Genomic DNA, 24759 nt, shown 5'->3' on the forward strand with positions numbered 1-24759 from the left:
TTCACCGAACTCGGCAAGACGGTATTTTTAGGCATGAATTAAAACGCCGTAAAAGCAAATATCTTCCAGGCACTTGTCCTGGAGTCTCCAGGTTCCCCGTTCCCTTACACACCAAAAAAAAGGGGGGAAAAAAGCTGCCGGTCCCCCGGCTTTCTCTCCCATCCCCAGTTCATTATTTGTCAAGCTTAAATCAACACACGGTGTTGTCTCCTGCTCAACCTGGAGCAGCTGTACGTTATCAGGATGGGACAGATAAAGAGAACAATTTTTAAAAATGAAAACAATAACGTTAAGTACATAATTTCAAGGAATTCTTAGCTATAACTACAAAATTAATGACAACTTTGCCACCAAAACTTCAACAATTAACTACCTCCCCTTTTTTTAAAAAATAAAAAAAAAATAAAAATAAAAACAAAAGGAAAGAAAACTATGCAATTATGCAATGACCTTCTGATAAGGACACGTCAAACAGCCTGAGAAACGCTCAGGATTTTGAAAACTAAGCGGGTGCTGTACCGAAGGGGCAGGAGCCGCGCTGTGCTCAGGGCAGGATGCTCAGCCGCCCCCGGGGGCTGTGGGGTCAGCTCCCAGCGGGCTCGGCCCGGTCCCAACAGCCTGGGAAGGGCCTCGATGGAGGGCCCAGCGTGTGTCCGGGGACCATCCGTGTCCCCCAGCGCGGGGTCCCGGCAGCCTTTGCAGCAGCAACGTGCGTTTGCGAGGGAAAAGCAGCGCTGGTCGCTCAGCGCACCAACAGCCGATTCGGGGAGATGTAAGAAGAACACTGAAGACCCGACCGTGACTGAAAAAAAAAAGCTGGCTGAGAAAAATGAGCTAAAACGCTAACATCTTGTGCCGCACGTGAAAATTTTCAGCTGCGGCCAGGGGCAGGGCTGACCCTTCCCGGCTCCCAGCCGCGATTTATTAGCGAGCAAAAACCCGGAGCGTGCAAAGCCTTGTGAGCTGTGGGAATGATTTTCTGCGTGGTAGGTGCAGCAAAACTCTCGTTTTTAATATCGTTATTGAGGACGTAGTGATTCTTATAGGAGGGAACATTAATGACACTGCAATTAACCACACTGCACCCCCCAGGTGCTGCCCCAGAAAGGCAGCAGCAGTCCCGGCCAGCTTCCATGGCACGATCGCATCTGGCATCCGTGTTTTGTGCCATCGATAACGACCAATATAATCACTTTTTATACCAAAACAAAGAGGTATCAGTGCATCCTGGCTGCAGGAGCATCTTTGTTTTTAGGGAATTCTGCCAGAAGCCAAATCTTGCCGTTTTGCCCCCAGACAGAGCCGTCAGAGCAGCGGCTTTCACGGCGTGGCAAAGGCGAGCAGGAAAGCGTCTCCCCGTGCGGGAAGACAGCGTGCCAGCGTCAAAGCGGGTCTGTCGCCGAGCCGGGGAGCTGCTCCGTGGGCAGCACGTGAGGTCAGAGGGGCCGGGTGCCATCACTGCCTGCCTCACGAGGCCAGCACCCACCAAAGATCCCTCGGCCGGGTGCTCCCGGACCGCCCGCAGCGGGACAGGAGGCACGACGGTGTCAGGAAGGAGCAAACGCACCCATGCTCATCGGGTGAGCCCCCATAAAACTCCAATAAATCACAGCATGCTGCAGCACACCAGCCCTGATGCACGTCTGTATTGCTGCACTGCATTTGTAGGGCTGGAGGGTAAAATCTCCCCAAAGACCCCACGCAGCTGCTGTCCCCTTTGCTGCTAAAACCTCATCTCGTTCGCTCTCTGCTCGGCGGCTTGCAAGGATTGTTCCCTAAAAAACAGGGGTTTGATTTAGCATGAGGAAGAAAAAACATCAAACGAGGACCAAAACCCGCAGGCTTCTTGCTAAAAATCTTCCCTGGTACCTGAGCTTGCCACTTAGGATAAAACAATGTTAATTCTTCAAAAAGAAAAGAAAACTTCCATCCTGACGTAAAAGCACCAGCAGCTTGTCACTTTAAAGGAAACTTCTAACCTTGCAAAATGACTGTGCTTAATCAACTTGTCCATATCGTCTAAATAGTCCATAGAACAGGAATTCAAAATAGTAATTCAGAAATTGTAAAATTACATGCGATAACATAACTGGAAAGCTCTTTTACATTTCGCTTTTGTTTATTGTTCAAACTTGCCAAACTACTTTCTGTTGTTAAAACGGATTCTTTTGTAATGAAAAGGCAGAGTCCCTTTCAGCAGATGGACTTTCCGAATGAAAAATGTTCTAATTATTACACTTTTCATTAAATCAATTATCCTCCCAAATTGTTTTTGTGTTTATCGCTGCCAATCAGCAGTAAAGCCCTGGAACAACGTTGTCACCGTACTTTTCTCCTACAGGTACGTTTGTTCGGATTTTTGCTAGAGCAGCTCCAGCTGAGATAAGAACAATCTCCTGCCTGAGTTTTCTTTGATGTTCCTATAACAAATACATACATTAAAAGAGATTTGCTGAGCTAAATTCCGCTCGTGCACTAACCTAGAGCTGAAATTGCCAAGAGAAAATATTTCAAAGTTTTCCCCTTTAACTTTTATTATAAGTTTTCTCTTTCCGCTGCAAATAATGATACAAAACTCAGCATATCTCCTATTGGACTAGTGCACAGTTAGCAAAGTAAAGATACAGAAGGCTGTGAAAATGGTCTTCTGTGCCGCAGCCAAGCATAAGAAACCCCAAGTGCTCATGAAGAAAAATCAGCGTCTGCTCTGTCCCCCATTCTGTCAGACAAAGGCTCTGTAAATAGGACAGACACTTACCTTGCAACTCCCCCAAAGATAACTACTTCCCAAAAGTTTGCAAGCAAAAAAAATCTCAGGGAAAGATAGCAAAAGACAAGCAGGGTCTAGTGGGGAGATTGCTTGCAAATGCATTTATTCAGAGCTCCTTCCTCCACTGCCTTTTTCTTTCTTTTTCACTTTTTTTTGACTTTTTTTTTTTTTTTTAAATTTTTTTCATATGCCATTTCCAGTGCTTTTAGAAGACCCTTACAACCGTAACGGCGACAATGAGGGATCCACGCCACCGCACAGCTCCTGAGCGGGACGCTGCCCTGAGAACTGTCCAAAAAGGACAAAAGGCTGCGAATTTAAGCAGCCTCAATAAAGCACCAACATCAACACGTGAGTCGAAAAATTATGGTCTGCGGGTTTTGTACGGGGGCACGGATGGAAGCTCTTCCACCGGGGAGCCGAGCGCCCAGGGGTGGGACACAGGGAAGGAGGGCAGCTCGCCCGGCTGCCTGGGGCTGCCTTCGTGCACATCTGCTCCCCAAAAGGGGCTTCTCCCCAGAGAGCCCCTTTCCTCGAAACCCCTAAAAGACGAGCTCTGCGCTGCTCGCCGTCCACACAGCTGCTTCTGCCAGCACCCCGTGCTCAGCCTTACGCACGTGAGAAAGCAGCACGCTAATAAAACGCAGGTACTGGGTGATTCACTACAAAGGGCGCTATCTGTATTTATCCAGAGATAGGACCTGGAAGGCTCCCAGGGGCTCGTTTGTTTGCTTTCTGCCCTTGCGTCCCGCCGAGGCGCCTCGGTCAACTGGGCAAAGCCCGGGGGGGGGGGCACGGAGGAGGGGCCGAGCCCCTTCCCCTCGCCCAGCGGCCCCCGCACGGGGGGGGGGGGAACGGGACGGGCCGGTGCCAGCGGGCATCCGAGGAGCCCCGGACAGCACCGGGGATGGGGGGGGGGTCCCGGGGGCACATCGCGCAGCACCGCGGTGCAAGGGGCACCGAGCAAAGCAGAGCGCGGCGGGCACCGGGCTCCACCGGGTGCGCCCCCCACCCAAAAAAAAAAAATAAAATAAAATAAAAATTTTTTAAAAAGCGGATTTAGGGGATTTGGGGCTCTGTACCCCCTCCCACACCCCCCCCCCGCCCAGCCTCAGCAGGGGCGGCGCCCCGCAGCCCCCTCCCCGGGCGCTCCCCGCCCCCGTTCTCCCCGCGCCGTTCCTGGGCTTTTGGCGCCCCCTCCGGACGGCGCCGCGCAGCGCCCCCGGCCCGCCTCCCCAAAATCCGCACCCGGCCCCTTGCGCGCTGCTCCGCACCCGGCCCCCGGCGGGGGTGGCACGGGACGCCCAGGATCCTCCCCCCGCCCCAGCACCGGGGGGGGGGGGGCTCAGCACCCAACAAAGCCCCGAACCCGGCGGCGGGGCCGCGGAGCGCCGGGTGCGGAGCGCTGGGCACCTCCGCGCTGCGCTGCGCGCCCCCCGCCCCGAAGCGCCCGCCCGCCCTTGCGCGGCGCAGCGCGGAGTTGCGCGCCCGCCGGCCCCGCCCCCTCGGCGGCCTCTCAGCCAATGGCGTGCTCGCCAGCCCCCGGGGGCCGGGCTGCCATTGGCGGAGCGCTGGCGGCCCGAAATGGCCGCGCAGGGTATTTATTCCCGCGCAGCGGCGCGGGGCGCAGAAAGCCGCGCTGCGGAGCCGCGCCGCGCACACCGCCGGGGCAGCGCCCGGCCCCACGCTGCGGGTCCCGCTCCTCCGCCTCGCGCGCAGCTCGCAAAAGTTTTTCCTCCTCTCCCTTCCCCCCCCCCCCCCGCTCGATTTCGGACGGGTAGGGAAAAAGAAAATTATATAAGAATAAATAAAAAGAAAAAAAAAAACTTTTGCAAGCTTTTCCAGCTTTCTTCCCTTCCTCTCCCCGGCCGGGCTGCACGCTGGTGGAGACTTCGCCTCTCCTCGTTTTGCTTCTTTTTTTTTTTTTTTTTTTTTTTAAACCCTGCCCCTTAGCCAGCCGGTTCTTTTTTAACTTTTTTAATTTTTTCGCCCCCTGCTCCCCCCCCTCTGCCACTTTCTCGCATGAATCTCCTAGACCCCTTCATGAAAATGACAGAAGAACAGGACAAATGTATCTCCGACGCCCCCAGCCCCACCATGTCGGATGACTCCGCCGGGTCCCCCTGCCCTTCTGGATCCGGCTCGGACACGGAGAACACCAGACCCCAAGAAAACACCTTCCCCAAGGGCGACCCGGACCTGAAGAAGGAGAGCGACGAGGACAAGTTCCCGGTGTGCATCCGAGAGGCGGTGAGCCAAGTGCTCAAGGGCTACGACTGGACCCTGGTGCCCATGCCGGTCCGCGTGAACGGATCCAGCAAAAACAAGCCCCACGTGAAGAGACCCATGAACGCCTTCATGGTGTGGGCCCAGGCGGCCCGGAGGAAGCTGGCTGACCAGTACCCGCATCTGCACAACGCGGAGCTCAGCAAGACCCTGGGCAAGCTCTGGAGGTGAGTGCGGGGCTGACCGCTCAGCTTTGGGGTGGGCTGGGGCAGGTTGGGGGGGACGCCGGAGGGAGGCTGCAGCCTGCGAGGTCTGCCCTGGTTGTAATGGCAGGAGGAGGAGGTGGGAAAGGAGGGAGAGGAGGGTTTGAAGCTCGCAAAACTTGCGGAAAACTTTTGCATGCGCTGGCAACTTTGCTTGGTGGAGGGGTGGCCAGAATAGTAGGGGAAAAGCAGGGAAAGTAGCTCCCCGCGGCCGCCTCCTGGTCTTGCGAGGGGTTCCTCTGCCTGAGCAAGGCGCGGGTGCGAGGGGGGCCCCCACGGCCGGGGGGGGGGAGCAGGGCCTGCCTCGGCGGGCGTTTGGTCGCGCTCCCGTCCGAGGAAGCGATGGTCCTGCTGGATTGCATCAGCTTCGTGCAGGAGGAGAGGGGAGAGAGGCGATGCGGGGAGGGGGTGGCAGAAGCCGGGCGCGGGGCGAAAGCCGGCGAGGCTGCGCCAAGCGCCGGGTGGGTGGGTGCCCTGAGCGCGCATGGCCGGGTGCCCTCTGACTTCCAAAATAAGGCAGGGAGGGGAGAAAAACAGAAGGAAAGTGAGTCACCTGGCTGCCTCTGGCTGACTGCAGAAAGGAGGGGGTGGAAGTCCTAAATTTGCGGCTGCCCTCGCAGCCGGAGGAGAAAGCAGTGAGCAAATCCGTCCCTGGCAGGCAGGGAAGGAGCCGTCACCCAAAGCGCCCCGGGGACGGGGTGTGCGCCCAAAGCAGGGGGGGCAGGCCGGGAACAGCAAGGGCCAGACCCTGCCATGGCTCCTGCACGTCTCTTTTGGCCACCGAAACAATCTGGCTGTGAGGGAAAACGGGGGTGACAACCAGCGTGCACCCCAGCCAGGGGGTTCAACACTGAGGGGGACTTTGCATCCCTGTTGGGGAGATCAGAGGGGAGGTTTAGGGATAGGACGAGCTGGTGTTAATGCCATAGTGGGGGGAGCCCCTAGAGCCCCCCACAAGCCGCAGCTGACCCCTCGCCCTGTGCCCCCCCAGGCTGCTGAACGAGAGCGAGAAGCGTCCCTTCGTGGAGGAGGCCGAGCGGCTGCGGGTGCAGCACAAGAAGGACCACCCCGACTACAAGTACCAGCCGCGGAGGAGGAAGTCGGTGAAGAACGGGCAGTCGGAGCAGGAGGAAGGCTCCGAGCAGACCCACATCTCCCCCAACGCCATCTTCAAGGCGCTGCAGGCAGACTCCCCGCAGTCGTCCTCCAGCATCAGCGAGGTGCACTCCCCCGGGGAGCACTCGGGTAGGTACCCGCGGCCCCCCGCCCCGCTCCGAGTTACGGGGCGTTAAGTCACAGCTCCTTGAGCAAGGATGCATCCCATAGCAGGCCAGGATCGGATACGGGGAGGGGGGGAAAAACATGAAACAGAGCTTTAAATGCAGGGAGAAGGGGCCAGCTGTGTGGCTGCCCACCAGCCTTGCCCATAGCACAGGCACACAAGCGCTCGCCCGCATGTGCCAGCCCTTGCAGACACTTCCGCCCCACTCTGCCCATGAGCAATGGGAACCCATGCTTTAAAAAAAAACAACAAAGTGAACAGAAAGCTGTCCCTGCTCTCGCGGCTCGTCTCTGAAGTCTTGGTTGTTTTACCCAGCAGGGTAAAATTTTACCAACAGGGCTGGTGTTTGTGGTGCCCACACCCGGAGCTGTTTGTGTTACCCCACACAGCTGCTCCCCCCAGCCAGGCGCTGCTGCCTTGCATTAATTACCCATTAATGCTGCGATCACACTAAGAGCGACACCCCCTTCACGCACATGCCCTCTCCTTCCTCCGCAGGGCAATCGCAGGGCCCCCCCACACCCCCCACCACCCCCAAGACGGACGCGCAGCCGGGCAAGCAGGACCTGAAGCGCGAGGGCCGCCCCTTGCAAGAAGGCGGCCGGCAGCCACCCCACATCGACTTCCGAGACGTCGACATCGGCGAGCTCAGCAGCGACGTCATCTCCAACATCGAAACCTTCGACGTCAACGAATTCGACCAGTACCTCCCCCCCAACGGCCACCCGGGGGTCCCGGCCACCCACGGCCAACCCGGCCAGGTCACCTACACCGGCAGCTACGGCATCAGCAGCTCGGCCGGCTCGCCGGCCGGCGCCGGGCACGTCTGGATGTCCAAGCAGCAGCCGCAGCCCCCGCCGCAGCCCCCCCCGCAGCCCCCGGCACAGCACGGGCTGCCGGCGCTGAGCGGCGAGCAGGGCCAGGCGCAGCAGCGGACGCACATCAAGACGGAGCAGCTGAGCCCCAGCCACTACAGCGAGCAGCAGCAGCACTCGCCGCAGCAGCTCAACTACAGCTCCTTCAACCTGCAGCACTACGGCTCCTCCTACCCCCCCATCACCCGCTCCCAGTACGACTACAGCGAGCACCAGAACTCCAGCTCCTACTACAGCCACGCCGCCGGGCAGAGCAGCAGCCTGTACTCCACCTTCACCTACATGAACCCCACGCAGCGCCCCATGTACACCCCCATTGCAGACACTTCTGGGGTCCCCTCCATCCCCCAGACCCACAGCCCGCAGCACTGGGAACAGCCCGTCTACACACAGCTCACCAGACCCTAAAGCCATTTAAAAATAAATAAATAAACGAGGAAAACAAACAAACAAAAAAAAATCGCGAAAGCAGCAACAAGAGCAGAGAACTTCCGCAGACTTTTCCTGCTTTGAAATCAAAATTATAATTAAAAATTTAAAAAAAAAAAAAAAAAAAAGACGCTCAAGTTCAAGGCGGCGGGGAGGAGGGAGCGCCTCGAGCCTTCTGTACTTCAGCATCCCCCGGGGAGTGGCGAGACCACTCCGAGAGCCCGCGGTGCAGCAAGGACTGGACTTTGACTTGGCTTCGAGGGTGCAGGGTGATGAGATTTCTAGCAACCGGCTCGGTTATCCGTTCTCTGGACTTTTGTAACAAGTTGTTTTTTTTTTTTTTTAGCAGTAATTAAAAAAAGAAAAAAAAAAGGGGGGGGAAAAAGAGAAAACTCAGTCCTCTGTGAGGAATATTCTCTATTTTAAATATTTTTTAGTATGTACTGTGTATGATTCGTTACCAATTTGCGGGGATTTATACATATTTTTTAGAGATTTTTTAAATGCTCTTATTTTTCCAACAGCTAAAAATGACACTTAGTGGAGCAGTCCTAGGTTTTCTTGCAGTCAGAGGTATTTTTGTATAGAATAAGTGTCTTTTTCTCTAAAAATAAAAATAAAAAAGCAAAACTGCGTGCTTCTAACTCGGAACAAAGCTCTGTCAGCGGCCAGCGCCAGGCTTGGCGATGGTCAGCTCTGCAGCGCGGGAGACGTGAGCTGAGCCTGTGCGGGGATGAGCATAGAAGAGGCTTTATTTTTCTAACTCGAGAATAGCAAAAAAAAAAAAAAAAAAAAAAAAGGCAGCCAGGAGGAGATTTTTAACTTTATTTTTTAATAACCTTGAGCCTTAAGAAAAAAAAATAATAAATACAGCAAAAAAAAAAAAGCGCTACGGAGAAGCCTTAAAGCAGCCCTGTGATAATCACTGGTCCCCAGCTCTGCCCGTCCCTGCTCCCTTCACACCCCGGTGCTGATGCAGAACCCGGCCCTGGGCTCCTTGGCTTCCGCGGGCTGCTCGAGGGACGTCAGAGAGACTTTAAATTATTTATTCTATGAGAAGAGCAGTTTTTAATCATGATTTTTTCTTTTTTTTTTTTTAAATCTCCCTTCTATTTTAAGTCCTTTCAAAAGCGATTATGTTTGTTGGAGCATTATTTGGAAGGTAACCGTGCCTGTTAAATTATGGTCTAAACTGTAACCAGTTCTTTATTTATCTCTTTAATTCCTTTTTTATTATTATTATTATTATTCTTTTTGGAATCTGTGTCCTGGGTTTGTACAAACTTGTGCTCTTCCTTTTTTTTTTCTTTCGTCTTAAGGATAAACTGGAAAAAAAAAAAGAATTTGTACAAACTAAAGATTGCAAATGTAGCGTATCACTGAATCATTTGCCTTGTTTTCTGCCTCAGCTCTCTGGGACACACGAGCTCGTGCGAGGACGAGACCCAACGCCCCGGCGGCGCCTGCGCGGGGCGGCACCGTTTTTAGCCTTCCACCCCCCCCCAAAATGGCTCGAGGTGGGGACACGGACTTTGGTGAAGCTGTGGCTGAACAGTTAAGGATTGCTTTTTAAAAAAGACAGCAAACTTTTTTTTTTTATTTAAAAAAATTATATATTTGTTAACATTTTTTTTTTTAGGGATTCAGTAGGAGAAAAAAAAAATCTTAAAGCACTCTTATAATATGGCATCTTTCTATTTCTGTATAAAAGCGGATCTTTTTAAAGTATTTCTGTAACTTAAAAGACCTGTCATTTAAATCATATTTTGTCTTTAGGTAAGTTTTTGTTTTGTTTTGTTCGCAAGATCCTTCTCTTCGTGAAACTTACCTTTTTTTTTTTTTGTATATTATTGTTTGCAATAAATATACATTGTATTAAAAGTTAACTCCCCTCTCCTGGAGTCTGAGTTATTGGCAGCCTTCAAGGAGAGCCCTAGCAGGGTGTGACTTCACTGGGGGGGGCACTGGGGAGCCCCCTCTTTTACCAGCACAGACCCCGGGGTCCGATCCTGCCCCATCCCTGCTGCTCTCTCCCAGCTTTGTGCCAGCCGTGCCCGGGTGGGGGTCCCCACCTTGCACCTGTGAAGCCCCCCCCCCCCTCCAAGGCAGCCTCAGCTTGGCCAAGGCGGGCTGTATTTTGCAGAAAAAGCTGAAATTCTCCCAAAACAGGATAAAGCTGATTCCAAGCACGCATGGTCCCTAACCCCACAGCTTTTCTGGTCCAGCTGTGGGGAGCCCCTGGGGCACAGCGGGGCTGAGCCCGGCGCATCCTCTGCCCCACGGAGCGCGATGCCAATGCTGCTGTGACAGCACCAGCTCAGGCAGGCCCCTTCCTTTCCCTCCCAGGGCGCAGTTATTCACCTATGAAAAGTGGATCCTGCTAAAATGCGATAACCTGACCCAGCATTGCCCCGGGAGAGGCCGGTGAGCGTGCATCAGCCCCGTGCCCCGAGGCAAGCACATCGCGGGACAACTTGGGATCCATCCCACAGCACCCCACTGCTCCAGGACGCACTGCAGGGCATAGCACAAGGCAGAAGCTGCGTTCGTAAATGCTGCCTGATCCAGCATCAAGGTGATTTCACCCACTGCTGCTTCTCTCCCCGCCTAAAAGCCCACCCAGTCCCCAAGGGACGCCCCCCCGGCTGCAGCCCCAGCCCAGAGCACAAAGGGCCCCGCGAGCGCATGCCCGCACTGCAAAGCCTCAGCGCCGTTGTAAAATATTTACTCTCGCTACAAGTAACACTTAAGCCAATTAACTGAAAGGGATTCATTTACTTTGTGCATTAGTTAGGGTCAGTGTCACTATTTACCTGTGCAGTCAGCCACCGCGGCTGGTGGGAACGCTCCGGTCCCAGCCGTGTCCCGCAGTGGGTTTGGGTTTCCCTGCCCTGACCGGACCTTGCCCGCTGGGAGCTTTGGCTTCTCCTCTCCTTTGGGAAGGAGAACACCTGCAGCTCCCGTGATGTGGCGAGGAACCACCCGGGAGCCCCCACGAGAGCTTGGCAGCCCCATCGGGGGCACGGCGCTCTGGGGAGCCCGCAGCAGACAAACAGCTCAGTAACGCAGCTCACGCCTTGCTCATGCACCAGCTGTAACCCAGGAACGAGCTGGGAAACATCCCGAAAATGGGACAGCCACTGCCTGCCTGCCCAGGGACCCCAGGCAGCCTTCACGGCATGCACTGGGTGCAGCGAGAAGGGCACGGTGGGAGCAGGGCATGGTGGGGACGACCCCAAGTGCCACCGCAATGGGAAGAGCCCGAGCTGCTCGGCGGTGCCACTTCTGTCCCCCACACAGCCGTGCCCAGCTCCCCTCCGTGACACAGAGCCACCTTCCAGCTGGGAGCACCCGGGGAAATCCTCCTTGCAAGAAACCCAAAGAGCAAAGCTCGTGACCCAACCCCGGACCTATAATTCCTGCACTGTTGACTTATGGTGTGGGCTTTAAGGCCTCAGACTCAGAGAGCCGAGCTGGACCCGGCTCCCCGTGCAGTGCCGGGCTTCCTGGCCCCCACCGCAGGGCTCTGCCCCTCCGGGGGGGAACCGAAAAGAAAAAAAAAAAAAAAAAAAAAGATGGAAAAGCTGCAGGGCTTCAGGCACTTTGTGCTAGAAAGCAGAGCAGAAGGAGGGGTGGGGAAAAAAAAAATGAATTCAAGGGAACTCTGACAATGCTGCAGGGCAGGTTTGAGCCGCAGCAGATAACAGCGGGCGCAGGGACAGATGTGCAATGCTGCGCGGCGGGTTTGGGAAGCGCCAGGGGAGTGGCGGCAGCGCTGCGGGGCAGGGCAGGGTGGGGGGCACCCCCGGAGCCCCCCCCCCCAGCTCCTGCAAAAAAGCCGCAGGTCTGGGGCCACATGCGAAAAGGTCTGGGGCTGCAGCGGGCAGAGCGAGGCTGAGCCGTGCGACTGGCTGCTGGCAACTCAGCGACGGGTTTTCTTATTTCGGCAGTTCAGAAAAAATATCTACGTTTTAAAGAACGGGGAAAAAAAATTCGGAGCAGCCCCTGGGAGCACGGCAGCGCAGCCCTATAACTCCCCGTTGTGCCGGGCTCCGCGCCCGGCCGGCTCCAGCCACACACAGGCTCCGCGAGGCGGCTGCCTGCAGCGGTGTCAGCTGCTCAGAAACGGCGCTTGGGTCCGCGTTTCCGCGGCCAGCTGTTCATGTTGACATCGAATTAAAGCCGGGGCTTTCTCCCAGAGAGAAGGCAAGATCGCAGCCAGCTGCGAGCCGGGATCCTGCGATCGGCCGGGGCTCCTGCCCAGCTGCAGCGCTTGGGCCGCGTAACGCAGCGATATATCACGGCCGTGCCGGGCTCGCTGCAAGTCGAGGGAGATTTGCTAGGGTTTCTCTTTCCCTTTTTCAGGGCCCGGTTCCAGGAGCCAGGCAGTTAGCTGAGGTGGAGATTTATATGTCAAAGGGAAAGGAGCGAGCTGGGCTTTCCCCCGCAGCACAGCGTTAGGGGCTCCCAGCCTCCGGGAGGGAACTGCTCCCACCCCAGGAGGTGGCTCCGGCAGGGGGATAAACGAAGCCCCCAGCCCCTGCCGACAGCAGCAAAAGCTGACTGAGATGCTTGGCTTTGCTGCTGCTAAGATAAACCCACCTGGAAAAGGTGGGGAGAGAGGAGAGCTGGGACACGAAGCATAAACGGGTCCGAGGAATCAGGGAAGACTTAAATATATATATATATATATATATATAACAACCTTTATAGATCTCTCTAGCAGCACCCCCTGCCTCTCAGGCTGTCTCACGGATGGCGATGCGGCAGGGTCGGAGCAGTGGCTGCGCAAGAAACGGGTCCAGAGGATGCAGCCCGCACCACGCAGCGCTGCAGGATGCGGAGCCACTGCTGTCACTGCTGTCCCCTCTGTCCCGCTGCCACCCCCGGCCACGCTGCTGCTCACCCTCACCCAGGTGCTGCGCCCACCTGCAAGGACTGCTCCCACTCCCAGCCTTGCAGCAGCACCCTTGCAGGCAGCAGGACGCGGCCAGAGCAAGGGGCTGTGCAGTAGCCACTGCACCTGGGGCCACGCTAACACCACGAGAGGAAGGGCAGGAAGAGGATCCTGCAGCCCCCTGCTGCCCCCTCAGCGATGGGGAAGACAAAGCCAGCTCCTTGAAGATGTAACCCCCCCCCCCCCCCGCCCCGAGCAGGAGAGCCCGGAGCCGCCCGGCCGTGCCGCAGCCCCCCAGATTCCCAAGAACAGCCCCACAGACACCGCAGCCGCTCGCATCGGCGTGGGCACAGACATGCCGTAAGTGCTACTGTAATATAAATAATTGATCCTAAGGTGCCCCGGGGGCTGTAAAGACCTCAATTGTTGGCTCCTTGGGTCAGAGCCCACGTCTTTATTACGTGTTTGTACAAGGACTACTCTAATGGGGCGCTGAGCCGCAATTGGGGTCCTGAAGTGCTATTGTAATACAAATACTAATCATGCACTAGCCGTTATACAAGCAGCCCCTGCTCAGGGCTGGGCTCCAAAGGCTCATAAACCGGGCAAGGTTTCTATTGAAGTCAACAGGAGCTTGGCCCGCGCCAGAGCTGGATCCGAGCTGCTCAGCAAACCACGGCTGTCACATTCCCATTTTAATTCTGCATGTGTGTGCGTGAATGCACGCTTCTGGGCGCACACGCATGCACGCAGAGGCTGAGACCATCGGCGACGAGTAGCTTGAGCTTTGAGACGAGCTGGTTGTAAAGCCCGGGGTAGGGAGGGGAACCGTTTCTCCATTAAAACAGAGCCATGTTCATAAGAGGCTCAATAAAAATCATTCGAAATAAGAAATAAAAGCAACCATACAGAAGGAAGGGAAACGAGCCTCCCAAATCACATTTCTAATTAATTACCTGCCTGGGAGCTGCTCTCAGCTTTCAGGGAGTAAAACGTTTTACAGCGAGAAAGTCTGAGGGCTCGGTCTGTGCAGCTTGCGAGCGCGGCCACCGCAGCGCCCCGGGAGCGAGACGCAATAACGGAGCTCTTCAACCCAGCACGGGGAGCTGCAGCCGGGACCGGGGCTGCCCACGCCAGACAGATGCAGCTATTCAGCCCAGGAATAAGTCAATTTTTAACAAGGTCGCAGCTCTGACTTGAGGAAAGCCACAGGCTGAAGGACGGGGGGGCCATCCCGAGACAGCCACGCGCAGACACCCACGCGGAGCCAGAGCTGCAGAGATGCGGGGAACAGCATCGGGGGACCTGGTCCCATCCCCAGCCCTCCAGATGGTGGGCGCCAGCCTCTGCAGCAGGCTTCACCCCCTTAAAAACCCCGCAGAGCCCCGATCCTGGCTCCAGTTTGCCCAGCAAGTCAGGGGGACTCTTTCAGCCCCCGACCTGGGGTTTCTGTCACTACAAAGCGAAGTTTCTCACTTGACCCAACTTCTCTCCACTGTGGTCCTCCAGCTGGGCTCAGGTAGCCCGGCCAGATCCCCTGCACACCCCGAGATGAGTCAGAGGGAAAGGAAAAAAGCCTGAAATTTGATTTTCCTTCCCCCAGTGTGGGGATTAATTACACGCGTTGTCTGGGCACAAACCAACTATCACCAAGTAAAGTCTCACTCTATAAATTTTAAACTGCTAATAATAAGGCTGGACAGGAGTTTTAAAGCTTCAGTAGACAGTTTACAATTAACCTACTCCTGTCAGCTGGAAAATCACCTTATAACGTGATTCCAGTTCACGTCTGACTCACTTTGAGTCAGAAGCTGCTTCTGAAACCCAGTAAATGCATCGCACAGCCCCACACGGAGCCCGGCACCATCAGGTGCCCCTCTGCCTGAGGGACCGAGCTTTAGCCCAGACCTGACCCCAATTTCTCCCAGTGTTTCAGCAGGTTCCTGCTGGGCACCCTCCAGCACACCCCTTGGGAGCCTCCCCAAACTTTGAAGTTCTTTTGACACATCCCAACCAAGTTTTTACCATCTGCTCTTAGGGGACAAAAAAAAATAAAATAAAAAAAAAATAAATAAATAAAAACAGGTTCAAAACACTTCCAACATAGCGATTGCAATGCAGGTGAGAGAGAAAAAGTAAATTTTGAAGCCCTGAGACCCCGGAGTTGCATGGGGTAAGGAACCCACCGAGTGCAGGTGGTGCCCAGCACAGCAGCTCCAGTGCCTCCTGGCTCTCCAGGGGCTCTCTCCAAGCCCCCCCAAACCCGGAGCTGACCCACCAGAGCCGGAGCCACCGTGCTGGGGCCCATCTCCCGACAGCCACGCTCATGGGCATCACTGCTAGGGCGATAAATATTGCACTGCCACAGCTCGGCTGTGTCTGACAGCCCCTTCTCTTACCACTTGCAACTCTTTAAAGGCAAAAAGCTTGCTACGAACGAAGTCTGGGGTTTCTTTGGTGAAAAGTAAGTGCAGGGCATGAAGTTTTGCCGTCCAAACCAGCCTGCTCAGAGCCTACAAGCTCATGGACAAGCTTCAGTCCCTTGGCTTTGCCCAGAGCCACAAGGTGAGGCTTCGGAAAGGGCCGAGGTGGAATATCTGGGGAAAAAAAAAATCCCCGATAGCGAATTGCTTTAGTTAGAGTAATTTGGGGGGGGGCTGGGTAGATACCCGGTCATTTTCTGTGATTAAAAGGCAAATTTTATTCCTCCAGAAACTTGGAAGCAAATGTGGCGTTGCTATGGTTTCACACCCACTGGCTGGAAATGACAATATTAGCAGGGTGACCTGGTAATTAGAAACTGTGCCCCCAGGTCAGACTGCGGAGAAAATAAAGAGAGATTACGGAGTCCTAAAGACACAGCATAATGCTGCGGGCTCCTGGGCTCCCTACCTTTTATAACCGGCCCATTTAAATGCAGATTATGACTTTCCACCTGGGGCTGCTAATCTGTCTCACAGCCAGATCAAACAATAAGGCATCTCTCCGCGCTGTGGGGCCAGGGTGCTTTCGAACTCGGTCTGTCATCAGGTCTGTCAGGCTGTCTAACCCCCTTTTCTCAGGGTAAAACCCAGAGTTTTTCATTCGCAGATGACTATTTTTTCCACCCTGGATGTTTACGTCCCCCCCGGCCTCCCCCAGTCCCCAAAGATTTGGAGCAAACCAGGCTCAAGTTTTCCTCTGGGCCACGCGATGTGAAGCAGGGGGGCAGTTGGGGTGGTGTAGGGCACACTGCGTGCAGGGGGGAAGGATTACGCAGCGGTACCGAAATAGCAGGAGGGGGCTTTGCAAGGAAGCAGCTTGCTCCTCTCACCCCAGCATCCCTGTGCTGGCACGAGGAAGACCTGCCGGCCCAGAGGTTCTCCCAGCCCAGCATGATCCTACTGGACTGAACTGGGTGAGGGAGGGCGGATGCGGGACATCCCCGTGGAGCTACCTGCCCCAGCACCTGGGCAGTCCCATCTCTCCATCCCTTCCCTGATGAGAACAGCATCAGCACCAACACCATTTGGAGACCAAGCATCACCTGCAAGGACAGAAAAGGCCAACCCCACGTCTCTGGAACAGGGATAATGGCACCAAAAGGCGGGAGATGAAGCCAGCAAAATCATGAAATGCTCAGCTAGGACCTAACAGGACAGACCGTGGAGATAATCAGGGTCCAGTCCTGATTTGTGCTGATGTCCTTCACTAATAGGAACCTCCAGAGCCCGGTGGGCCTTCAAAATTGTTGTCCAGTGACAGCAGATAGAGGTCTGAGCAGGTGCCATCTGCCGAGGTGCTCAGCGCGGTGCCAGTGCGCCCTGCCCGTGGAGACACACACCCACCCAGGACTTCTGCAGCACACAAGGAGTTAGAAAGAAACAACGCAGAAGCACGTTCCAGTTGGACATTAACATGCATCCCATTTTAAACGCCGACAGGGCAGGTAACGCCAATATCATTAAAGCCAGATGACTCCATCAGCACCGACAGAGAGGGAAAGGTTTAAGCTCCTTAGCCGGTCGCACCTGGCTCTTTAATGCTCTTCGCTTTCACTAAGTGAGAGAGCATTTTAATGAGGGCTAATAACAGCCCTACACACTCAGCAGCTTCCATCCGAGAGCCCGGCACGCATCTGCACACAAGAGCAGGTGTCAAGTGCGTGGCCATCGGCCTCCTTCCGCAGCTCTGCGCAGAGCTTGGGCTTTGTGGTCCTGGAAACCCAAGCTCAGACAGCTCCATCCATGGCCATTGCCAAACGTTTCCCGTTCCAGAGCCACCTCAACCTGCCCAGAGTAGGGGAGAAAAGTACTTGTGTCTGGTGCTTGCGGATCAGAGACCCAACTTGAGCCAACACAAGTCACTGCAGATTATCAGCACCGCAGAAGCGACTGAAGCCTGTCACGGGAGCGTCTCTTACCACGGAGAAAAAGACCAAATAAAAAGCCCAAACTGAGCCTTATTAGCTTCATACTCGCCTTCCTCAACCCCTCTGCTGCCTCCCAGCCCCTTTCCTCACCCCCATTCCTCCTCCTTTCCCAAACTGTCATGGTTTATTTTGCTTGGGTGGATTTTCTTTTTCTTTTCTCCCCCCTGCCCCTTGCAAACAGACAGTTTTCCCATGGAGATCCAGCACGCTCTGTGCCTATTAGCATCCTTGCGCATAATTAGAGCCCAACGCATTGTCATGCAAAGCAGCCTCGGATGACAACACTTCAGCCCGGACGACACAGAAATGCGGCGAGGAAGTTTCTCACACTGGTTTTAGCCAAGGCAAACCGGACTGTGCACGGGTTTGAGATTTTAATTAATTGATGGGTGCTGGGCTGCCCTCAGGGCTGCGCGAGGAGAGCGCCCCAGCCACCCATGTGCTCCCCAGCCCAGCCACAGGCTCTGCGTCTCTCTATGATATTTTCTGCTCATTATAATAAATTAAGAACCCCACCCTGAACAGCACAGAATTATTCCTGCCAGGCACAAAGGATGGCAGGGCTAAATCAGCATCTCTCTCTGCTAGGTTCCTCCTCCCTGTAGGAGCAGGGCTCTCCCTTGGCCGTGTTGGGCACCGAGCCCCACACAGTGCGGAAAACCTGCTGTGATGCTTATGTTGGCATCAAAAAGCACTGCAAAAAGCTCTCAAGTCAGTCCCCATGGCTGCGGGGATGCAGACAGATGCCACTGGGCCCTGGGCTGAACAAGGAGATGCCAGCACCAGGAGAAAGCCTCCGGCACGATGGAAGCCCGGCCTCACCTTCCAGGTGCATGCAGAGGAGGGCGAGCACCGGCGGCACCCAGGGGAGGCAGGGCAGCCCCGCAGCACAGCTGCTCCAGAGCACATTTACATTCCAAGCACTCACAGCAAAGGCCAAAACAGAGCGACACGGAGTTTTCAGAGAGGAAAATCCCATATTGGTGCAGGAAAGCAATGGGATGCAGGGCAGCAATTGGATTTTGGAGAGGGAGACTATGAGCTCCTGGCACGGGGCTCAGCTCCTGGTGCTTTGGTGCCAAGGCTCGCTCAGGGGCTCCTCAGCACAAGCACAGCAGAGCCACGTTTTCCCCAGGGTCAGAAATGCTGTAAGTTACCAGGAGCAGGTTTTTGAATACCTTCAGTAAAAGGAAAGCATCCTTATCTACCTACCCCACCGAGAACAGCCGCATTCACCACATCAGAGCAAGATCAGCTCAAAAGGGAAACTAAAGGTAAAGCCAAAAGCAGACTTTACCGAATACCCACGTCTCATTTTCAGAAGGGATTTAACTTCCCGATGGGCAAAGTCCCATTCGCTTGCAGTGGGATTTACACACCGTGTGCAGCAGTTAGCTTTGCAAAGAGTTTAAGAGCCTCCAGTTGGAGGATTTTGCTCCAGGGGAGAAAACGTAGGCCCGTTTTATCACCTCCCTAAACATTCCCTGCAAACACTGCCCGGTGTTCCCTGCACACACACAACACGCCTGCTCCCTTCCACCCCACACCTTGCTGAGCAGGGCTGTGCTTTTCAGCACTTTGCAGGCAAAAGGGAGCTGCCTGCGGCTGCTGGGTTTTTCAGTTTTGCCTTGCCAGGTTTGCTTTCAGCCGGAGGGCCCTGCTCCACGCGTCCTGCAGCGAGCTCAGCCCGGGGCAGGCAGTGGGGGCACTGCACCCACACCACCGAGCTCTGCCTTCATCGCTCCTGCCTCCCCAGCACAGTTTTGGCAGGTCTTGCACACACCCATTGCCCTCCTCAAGCAGCAGCAGGAGCTGCTGGGAGGCAGAGGCGCAGATAAGTACATCTCCGATGGGGTTTCCGTCTGCTTCCCTCAAATCTAAGAAGCAGACTATAGTCAGAGCCACCAAAAAGTGAAAAAACGGCGGGGTTCAGAGCGGTTCTGGGCAGCACAGCCCGGCAGGTGGAACGTGTTGAAGCCACCCGGGATGCTTCTGGAGGGTCAGAGCTCCACAGACAGCAGCACCCTGGAGCAGCGCCCTGCAAGCCCTCCCTTCCCTGCACCCAGCTCCTCTGCGCCTCCCCCAGCTGGCGTGGGAGGCTCCGAGGTCTCCCCGTCCTTTTGCATCCCCCGGCATGCTTCGCCAGCATTTTCTGTAACAGTTTCAAGAACACATTTGATAAAGAAATTTCAGAGAAAACCTATGGGAAACGGGGGCTGCAGGGAAGAACAGCATCTGCTCTGAGCCGCTTTTGGTTATTTTTGCCATTCTTTGCCCTCTCTGACGCTAATCCCTGCTCAGTGAAGGACAGGTCTGCAAACATCATGCGTATGCCATGGGAGGCTTCCCAGCACCCAGGACCACGCTCTGCTTGAGCTCCCCAGAGCATTCCTTCAGCTGCCCATGACTCCCAGAGCCTCACAGGCATCACTGAGTCAGGATCCTGTGGCAACAGGTTGACTCACACTGTTTGTGGTCTCCGGGAGGTATCTGGGAAGTTTCGGAGGTGCCCTGGGTTTAATCATTAACCTCTGAGCTCTGTTTTTTGGTTTCGCCTTGGGAATTCACCCTCCCTCACATCAGAGCCTGAAGCAGCGGCGTTTAAAAAGCAGTTTCCAAAGCAGCCAGGCATGAGTAGGCAGGAGGAGAGGGATGGCCCCGTCCCTATTTCCGGAGGATGCCATCACCCTGGGGCTGCAAGGCCCGGCCCCAGAGAGCTGAGCTGGTCAGAGAAATAGTGACTTCAGCCCTTAATCTGCCCACGCAGACCACGCCATACATCAGTGGGTTGTTAAAGGATCTGACACTCATTAGCAGTCCCCCAGGGCCGTGTGCCCCCGTGCAGCCTCCCTCCGCATTATCCTCCCTGCAGGGGAGCAGAGGGGAAAGCCGCAGGGAAGGACCCGACCTCCAAGCCGGTGGCAGAGGCTGCTACAAACCCAAGTGCCCCCCTGCATCCTCCCTGCTCCCACACACCCTAAAATGTCAGAGCTCGGCCGAGGGGATGCTGCGACGAGTCTAAAAACTGAGGGACTGGTGAATGCTGCGGTAGAGCCACGAGCAGAGCCTGTTGGGCACGGTGGGGGGAACGGCAGTGGAGGAACCACGGCAGCACCAAACGGAGCCAGACGCTCTGAAGGCAGCAGAGTTTTGCTCAGGCATCCCCAGGGGCTCTGCTCCCCGCTCGGAGGCAGCTGCTGAAATCCCCCCGCGCCGCACAGCACCGGCGGATGCTCGGGGCCGGGGAGGTCAGGCGCGGCTCCTGGCTGCAGCTCCCCGGCGTGTTTGCTTTGCCTGCCCCTGGACCCTGCCATGGAGAGGCACCAGAGCCGGCAGAGGGGCTGACCCCGCCGCTGACCCATAACCAGCCCGGCCAAGCCCCTGATTGCAACCTTCTGGAGGGCGCAGGCGGTTAATGCGAGCCTCCTGGGCAGCGAGGACGCCAAAAGGAGCTGCCAGCAGCACTCCCCGCCTGCTCTGGGGGGTTTGGTTGACGAGAGCCTCCTGCGCCACCAGCAAGGGCAGAGCGGAGGGCAGCCAGGTCCAAATCCCACTGCATTTTCTAGATGTGAATTCAGCAAACGTGGCAGCTCACCCCACGGGGAAGCAAAGGGCCGGGGAAGGACGAGGGGGATGATGCACAGAGTGGGACCAGCCCACGTGGCCCAGAGCAAAGCCAGGTTTGCTGCCCCTTCCTGCTCCTGCTGCAGGGGAAGCGTCCTGGAAGCGCCTGCATCTCCCCGGGACACTTCCCGGTTCCCTGCCAGAAGGGATCACTGATCCCTTTCACAACTCCTGTTATTTTAGCAGCTCTTTGCCTGCACGATCTTTGTTTTTCTTCCTGCAAAATCTCTTGCCTGGGAAATGATTTTGCAGCAGGACGAGGGCTGTGGGGTGGATCACACGTGGCCATCCCACTGCAGGACAGGAAGGGGTCGGGAGATCAGGTAGAACAACGCAAAGTCCTCACAGCCCCTCCCCTCAGCTTCTCCCTTCTCCATTCTTTCTGGAAAGAAGAAAAAATACCCAGATAGATTAAATACTCGCTAAAGTTAAACCTGCAGCACACTAACTTCCAGCGGTTTGGAAAAGGACAACACTTTGTTTAAACTTTCTCCTAATTCATATTTTATACGGGCCTCTCATAATCCATACTCCATCCATCTTCCTTCTTATTTGTTTTCTCTTTCTCCCTCCTTTTTTTCCTTTTAACCTGTTTAATCCTTTTAAGTTCAAGGATTTGAAAAGTAAATACTATAAAAGATGAAAGGTGCATTGGAGGAAATCAACTTTGATAAGAGGCTTTTATGGCTTGTAAACCTTATTCCGGCCCTTTGGCTTAAAAGGCAACACTAACTTTAAGAGCCTTATGCAAGCCTCACGTTGAGCTTAAAAAAAAAATTTATACCAGCCTTGCAGTGATGGGCACCTGGCTCAAGCCTCAAAAGAAGTGCACTGAAAGCTGCAGGTAACGTCGGACAACCAACAGCAGGACAACTCCAGGCTTGGAACGACACGGTTTGCAAGAATTCAAGTAGCATTCAAAGCAGTGCTCTCCCAATTAAATAATAATAATAATAATAAATGTTAAGTTCAGAAGGACAGCCCAAAATAAAGTGCTGCTGCGATGCTCTAAACCACTGCACCTCCACCCAGCCCTCCGGTGCAAGGCAGCCAGCAAGCGGCACGTCTCCGCCAGCTGGGCGCTGCGGGACCCTGCCCGGCACCAAGCAGCACGGGCAGCGTTACACAGCCCCTGCACCACTTCACGGCATGTTTCGGTGTCCTGCACCAGCAGGACCCGGGTGCAATTAGGTCAGCCCTTGGCAGAGCTGCTCCCGGCCGGGGTGGAAACACGGAGAGCACGGATTGCGTAAGATGAATGTTTGGAGACGGAGATGTGTTGTTTGACAGGGTAAACACGAGCCTGCATCACTGGGTTGAACGCGAGCCATCGGACCGGGAGGAAAACATCTGAGCAGAGGGGCGAAAGCTCAGGACAACGCCTCTGAGCGGGGGCTGTCCCCATCCAGGCACCCAGCGCTCAGCAGGAGCCACCGGCCCCCTCTCCACTGCCAGCAGTGCCACCACCCCTGGGCGTTGGGTGGGCTGCAAAGAGGAGCCCCCTTCCTGCAGCCCCCGGAGGTGGCCAGCCACCTCTCAAGGCAAAAGGCCAACACCAGGCCCTGCTTTACAATTGCTCCCCTCTCCATTGGCAAGGAAATGACAGGGGAAACTGCTCGCTCTGCAGAGGGTCCTGGCTGCCCCTCGCTGCTCAGAGCTGAGCAATTACACCACGAGAGCGAGCGGCTGCAATCACCACCACCTGTAACACTGGTTATAGAGACAGGCTTGGCACTAATTAGCATCACGTGGGAGGTTCATGCTCAGCATTATTATGAGGGAAATTAGCTGTGATCCAGAAGACGAATATCCACCGGGAGACCGAGGCTGGCTCCTCGGGACACCGCTCTTCCTACAGGGCAGGAGGTTCGGCCGCGTCTGAGCATCGTGGCGCCGGAGGACAGTCAGCCCATTAAGCAAGGAGGAACTCGCTCGGCATCACCTTATATTCTTTCAGATATATATGGCCAGATACTCTCTTTTTGTGGCTTGAAAGATTTGAATTGTGCCAGTGGCATTTACAAAGATTCCCGTGGATTTCCACGGTCTCCAGAGCAGGTCAGCACTGACCGCTGCTCATGAGACACTGCGACCGAGTCTGTGCCACTGCTGAAGAAAGGCTGATGGGTCCTGGACGGGGCCGGAGATGCAGGAAGGTGGCCAAAGGTGGCCTGGGTTTTGCTCTGTCTCAGTGTCACCCCCTCTCCTTCTTTGTCACCTTTGCCCCCCAGTTACAAGAGAGCAGGTTTCCTGCCCAACCGAGGGGCCAGAGGGGAAGGCTGTCCCCATCGCCCCGTGCCACACGTGGCGGCATGCTCTTGGTTGTGTGCAGGGACACACGGGCACCTTCCTCACACTGCCTCTGTGCACCTTGCGTCCCATCTCAGCTCAAGGCAAGCAATTATTGTTAACACTACAATAAAAGTCCCCTCCCACAGACATATGCTGCTTCTGCATTTCCCCAGAGCCAGCGAGGAGTTTGTTGATCCTCTCCTCTGAAGTTTTAGCCTGAACTCGTGTCAGGAATTACAACAAGAGAAGAAGGAAGTAAGGAAACTGCCCCGCCACCCTAATGTTTTCCAACAGGCTCTGGGTCAGGACCTGCATGTGTTTTTGCCCACCCTGGGTGAAGTGGAGGAGGAGGGAAGAAAAAGAACTTGAATTCACTCTTGAAGGCTGCTCCACAAACACAGTTGTGGGATCTTTGTTACGGGACTTTCAAAACCTCTTCAGTACCCATAGGACAACATCTGGGCAACTCAAGTGATGCCAGGAAGATGGGACATTCCCCTCTGCCTTCCCGCAGCCATTAGCAGAGGGGCTCCAAGCTCCTCTTTGGTGCACGAGATCATTTGCTTAGTTAACGACAGCAGCAGCGAGGAGGCAAGCAGTGCTGCCATCTCACCGGGTTCAGTTTACTTGGTCTTGCCCAAGGAGGATACGTGCAGCTCAAGGAGCACTCGCACTTAGGAAAAGCTGTGTTTCTGAAGGTCATTTCTTCACTTGTTTGCAATCTCTTCTCTGGGGAAATATCGGGGCTGTCCCTGCACCTGTAGCAATGCCAACAGACTCCCTGATGCTGGCATCCCCCCAGGGGATGGTTGAAGGCAGTGGACCCCTCCTCGCGCTACTATCTAAATCCAAATCCAACAAGAATTCACATCATTTTTAGGGGCTAATCAGAAAGAAATTGAAATATCAATCACTGAAACAACCCCCAATATGCTCTCATGTAGAAGTAACAGTAATTAAACTATGAGCATAAAAAGCTCAAGACTCAAAAACTAAAAGCAAAAAAAAGGTGTTTATTTCCCTCTTTTTATTTTTTAAACTGAAAACCAAAAATGTTTGTAAACACTGTAATCAGGTATTTGATATCTGCAGCAGTTTTCACAACTGAAATACGCTCCCAGCATCTCTAACACACCAGAAACTGCTCTCTCTACCAACCTTATACCTCCCACAGATTTGCAGACCCATGAAGCACCTCATCAGCGTGCTGGACCAAAGGAGCACAGTGGGCTAGAAATTACGACAGTGAAATCAGCTCAGCTTTTTTCCATTATCCAGGCTAAAAAAATGTCAGTAAATAATCATAATGAAAAATAAACAGGGGAAAAGAGCTAAGGATTTTTTCATAGCCATATGTGTCAGAGTTATCTTGGGAAAGGCTCTCTCTCGACCCAGATGTCAGGCGTTACACCAAGAATCCTTACCAGACCCAGTCTCAGTTTTCAAGGTCTTTTTCTGAGTGAACCAGCGGAGTTATTGTCTCACAGCAGTCCTAAGGGACACCCGATCTCTGGCTAAATTTTCAACCTGGGAAGCAGCTCAGGTGAGTTGGGAGCCGAAGCTCAGAGCCATGCTCAGGCTGGTGAGGAGGAGGAGGAGGAAGAGAAGACCGGGCACAGCTTGTGTTGTCCCGATGCCATCTCCAGCAGGAGGAGCGGGACGGGGCGCTGATGCTCGCTGCGTCCCTCTT

General features: G+C 54.8%; 1 protein-coding gene and 1 long non-coding RNA gene across 3 annotated transcripts in view; one reads left to right on the forward strand and one right to left on the reverse strand.

Annotated features, from left to right (window-relative positions):
- The window catches only part of LOC118253860 (uncharacterized), a 73349-nt gene that overhangs the window by 27872 nt on the left and 20718 nt on the right, over window positions 1-24759 (reverse strand). The gene's annotated exons all lie outside the window — the stretch shown is intronic.
- On the forward strand, window positions 4402-8610 carry SOX9 (SRY-box transcription factor 9). The gene is made up of 3 exons (XM_035558677.2): window positions 4402-5223; window positions 6251-6504; window positions 7040-8610. Exons 1-3 carry the CDS (start codon window positions 4793-4795, stop codon window positions 7822-7824), a joined length of 1470 nt encoding a protein of 489 aa, XP_035414570.1. The 5' UTR covers window positions 4402-4792; the 3' UTR covers window positions 7825-8610.

Source organism: Cygnus atratus, chromosome 18, assembly GCF_013377495.2.
Source record: "Cygnus atratus isolate AKBS03 ecotype Queensland, Australia chromosome 18, CAtr_DNAZoo_HiC_assembly, whole genome shotgun sequence".
Classification (NCBI taxonomy): domain Eukaryota; kingdom Metazoa; phylum Chordata; class Aves; order Anseriformes; family Anatidae; genus Cygnus; species Cygnus atratus.

Bases quoted from the DNA above. Each gene is read 5' to 3' on its own strand.
- SOX9 (XM_035558677.2), top strand. From the start codon at position 4,793: ATGAATCTCCTAGACCCCTTCATGAAAATGACAGAAGAACAGGACAAA. The intron at 5,224-6,250 runs GTGAGTGCGGGG...GTGCCCCCCCAG, and splicing joins ACCCTGGGCAAGCTCTGGAG to GCTGCTGAACGAGAGCGAGA. The intron at 6,505-7,039 runs GTAGGTACCCGC...CTTCCTCCGCAG, and splicing joins CTCCCCCGGGGAGCACTCGG to GGCAATCGCAGGGCCCCCCC.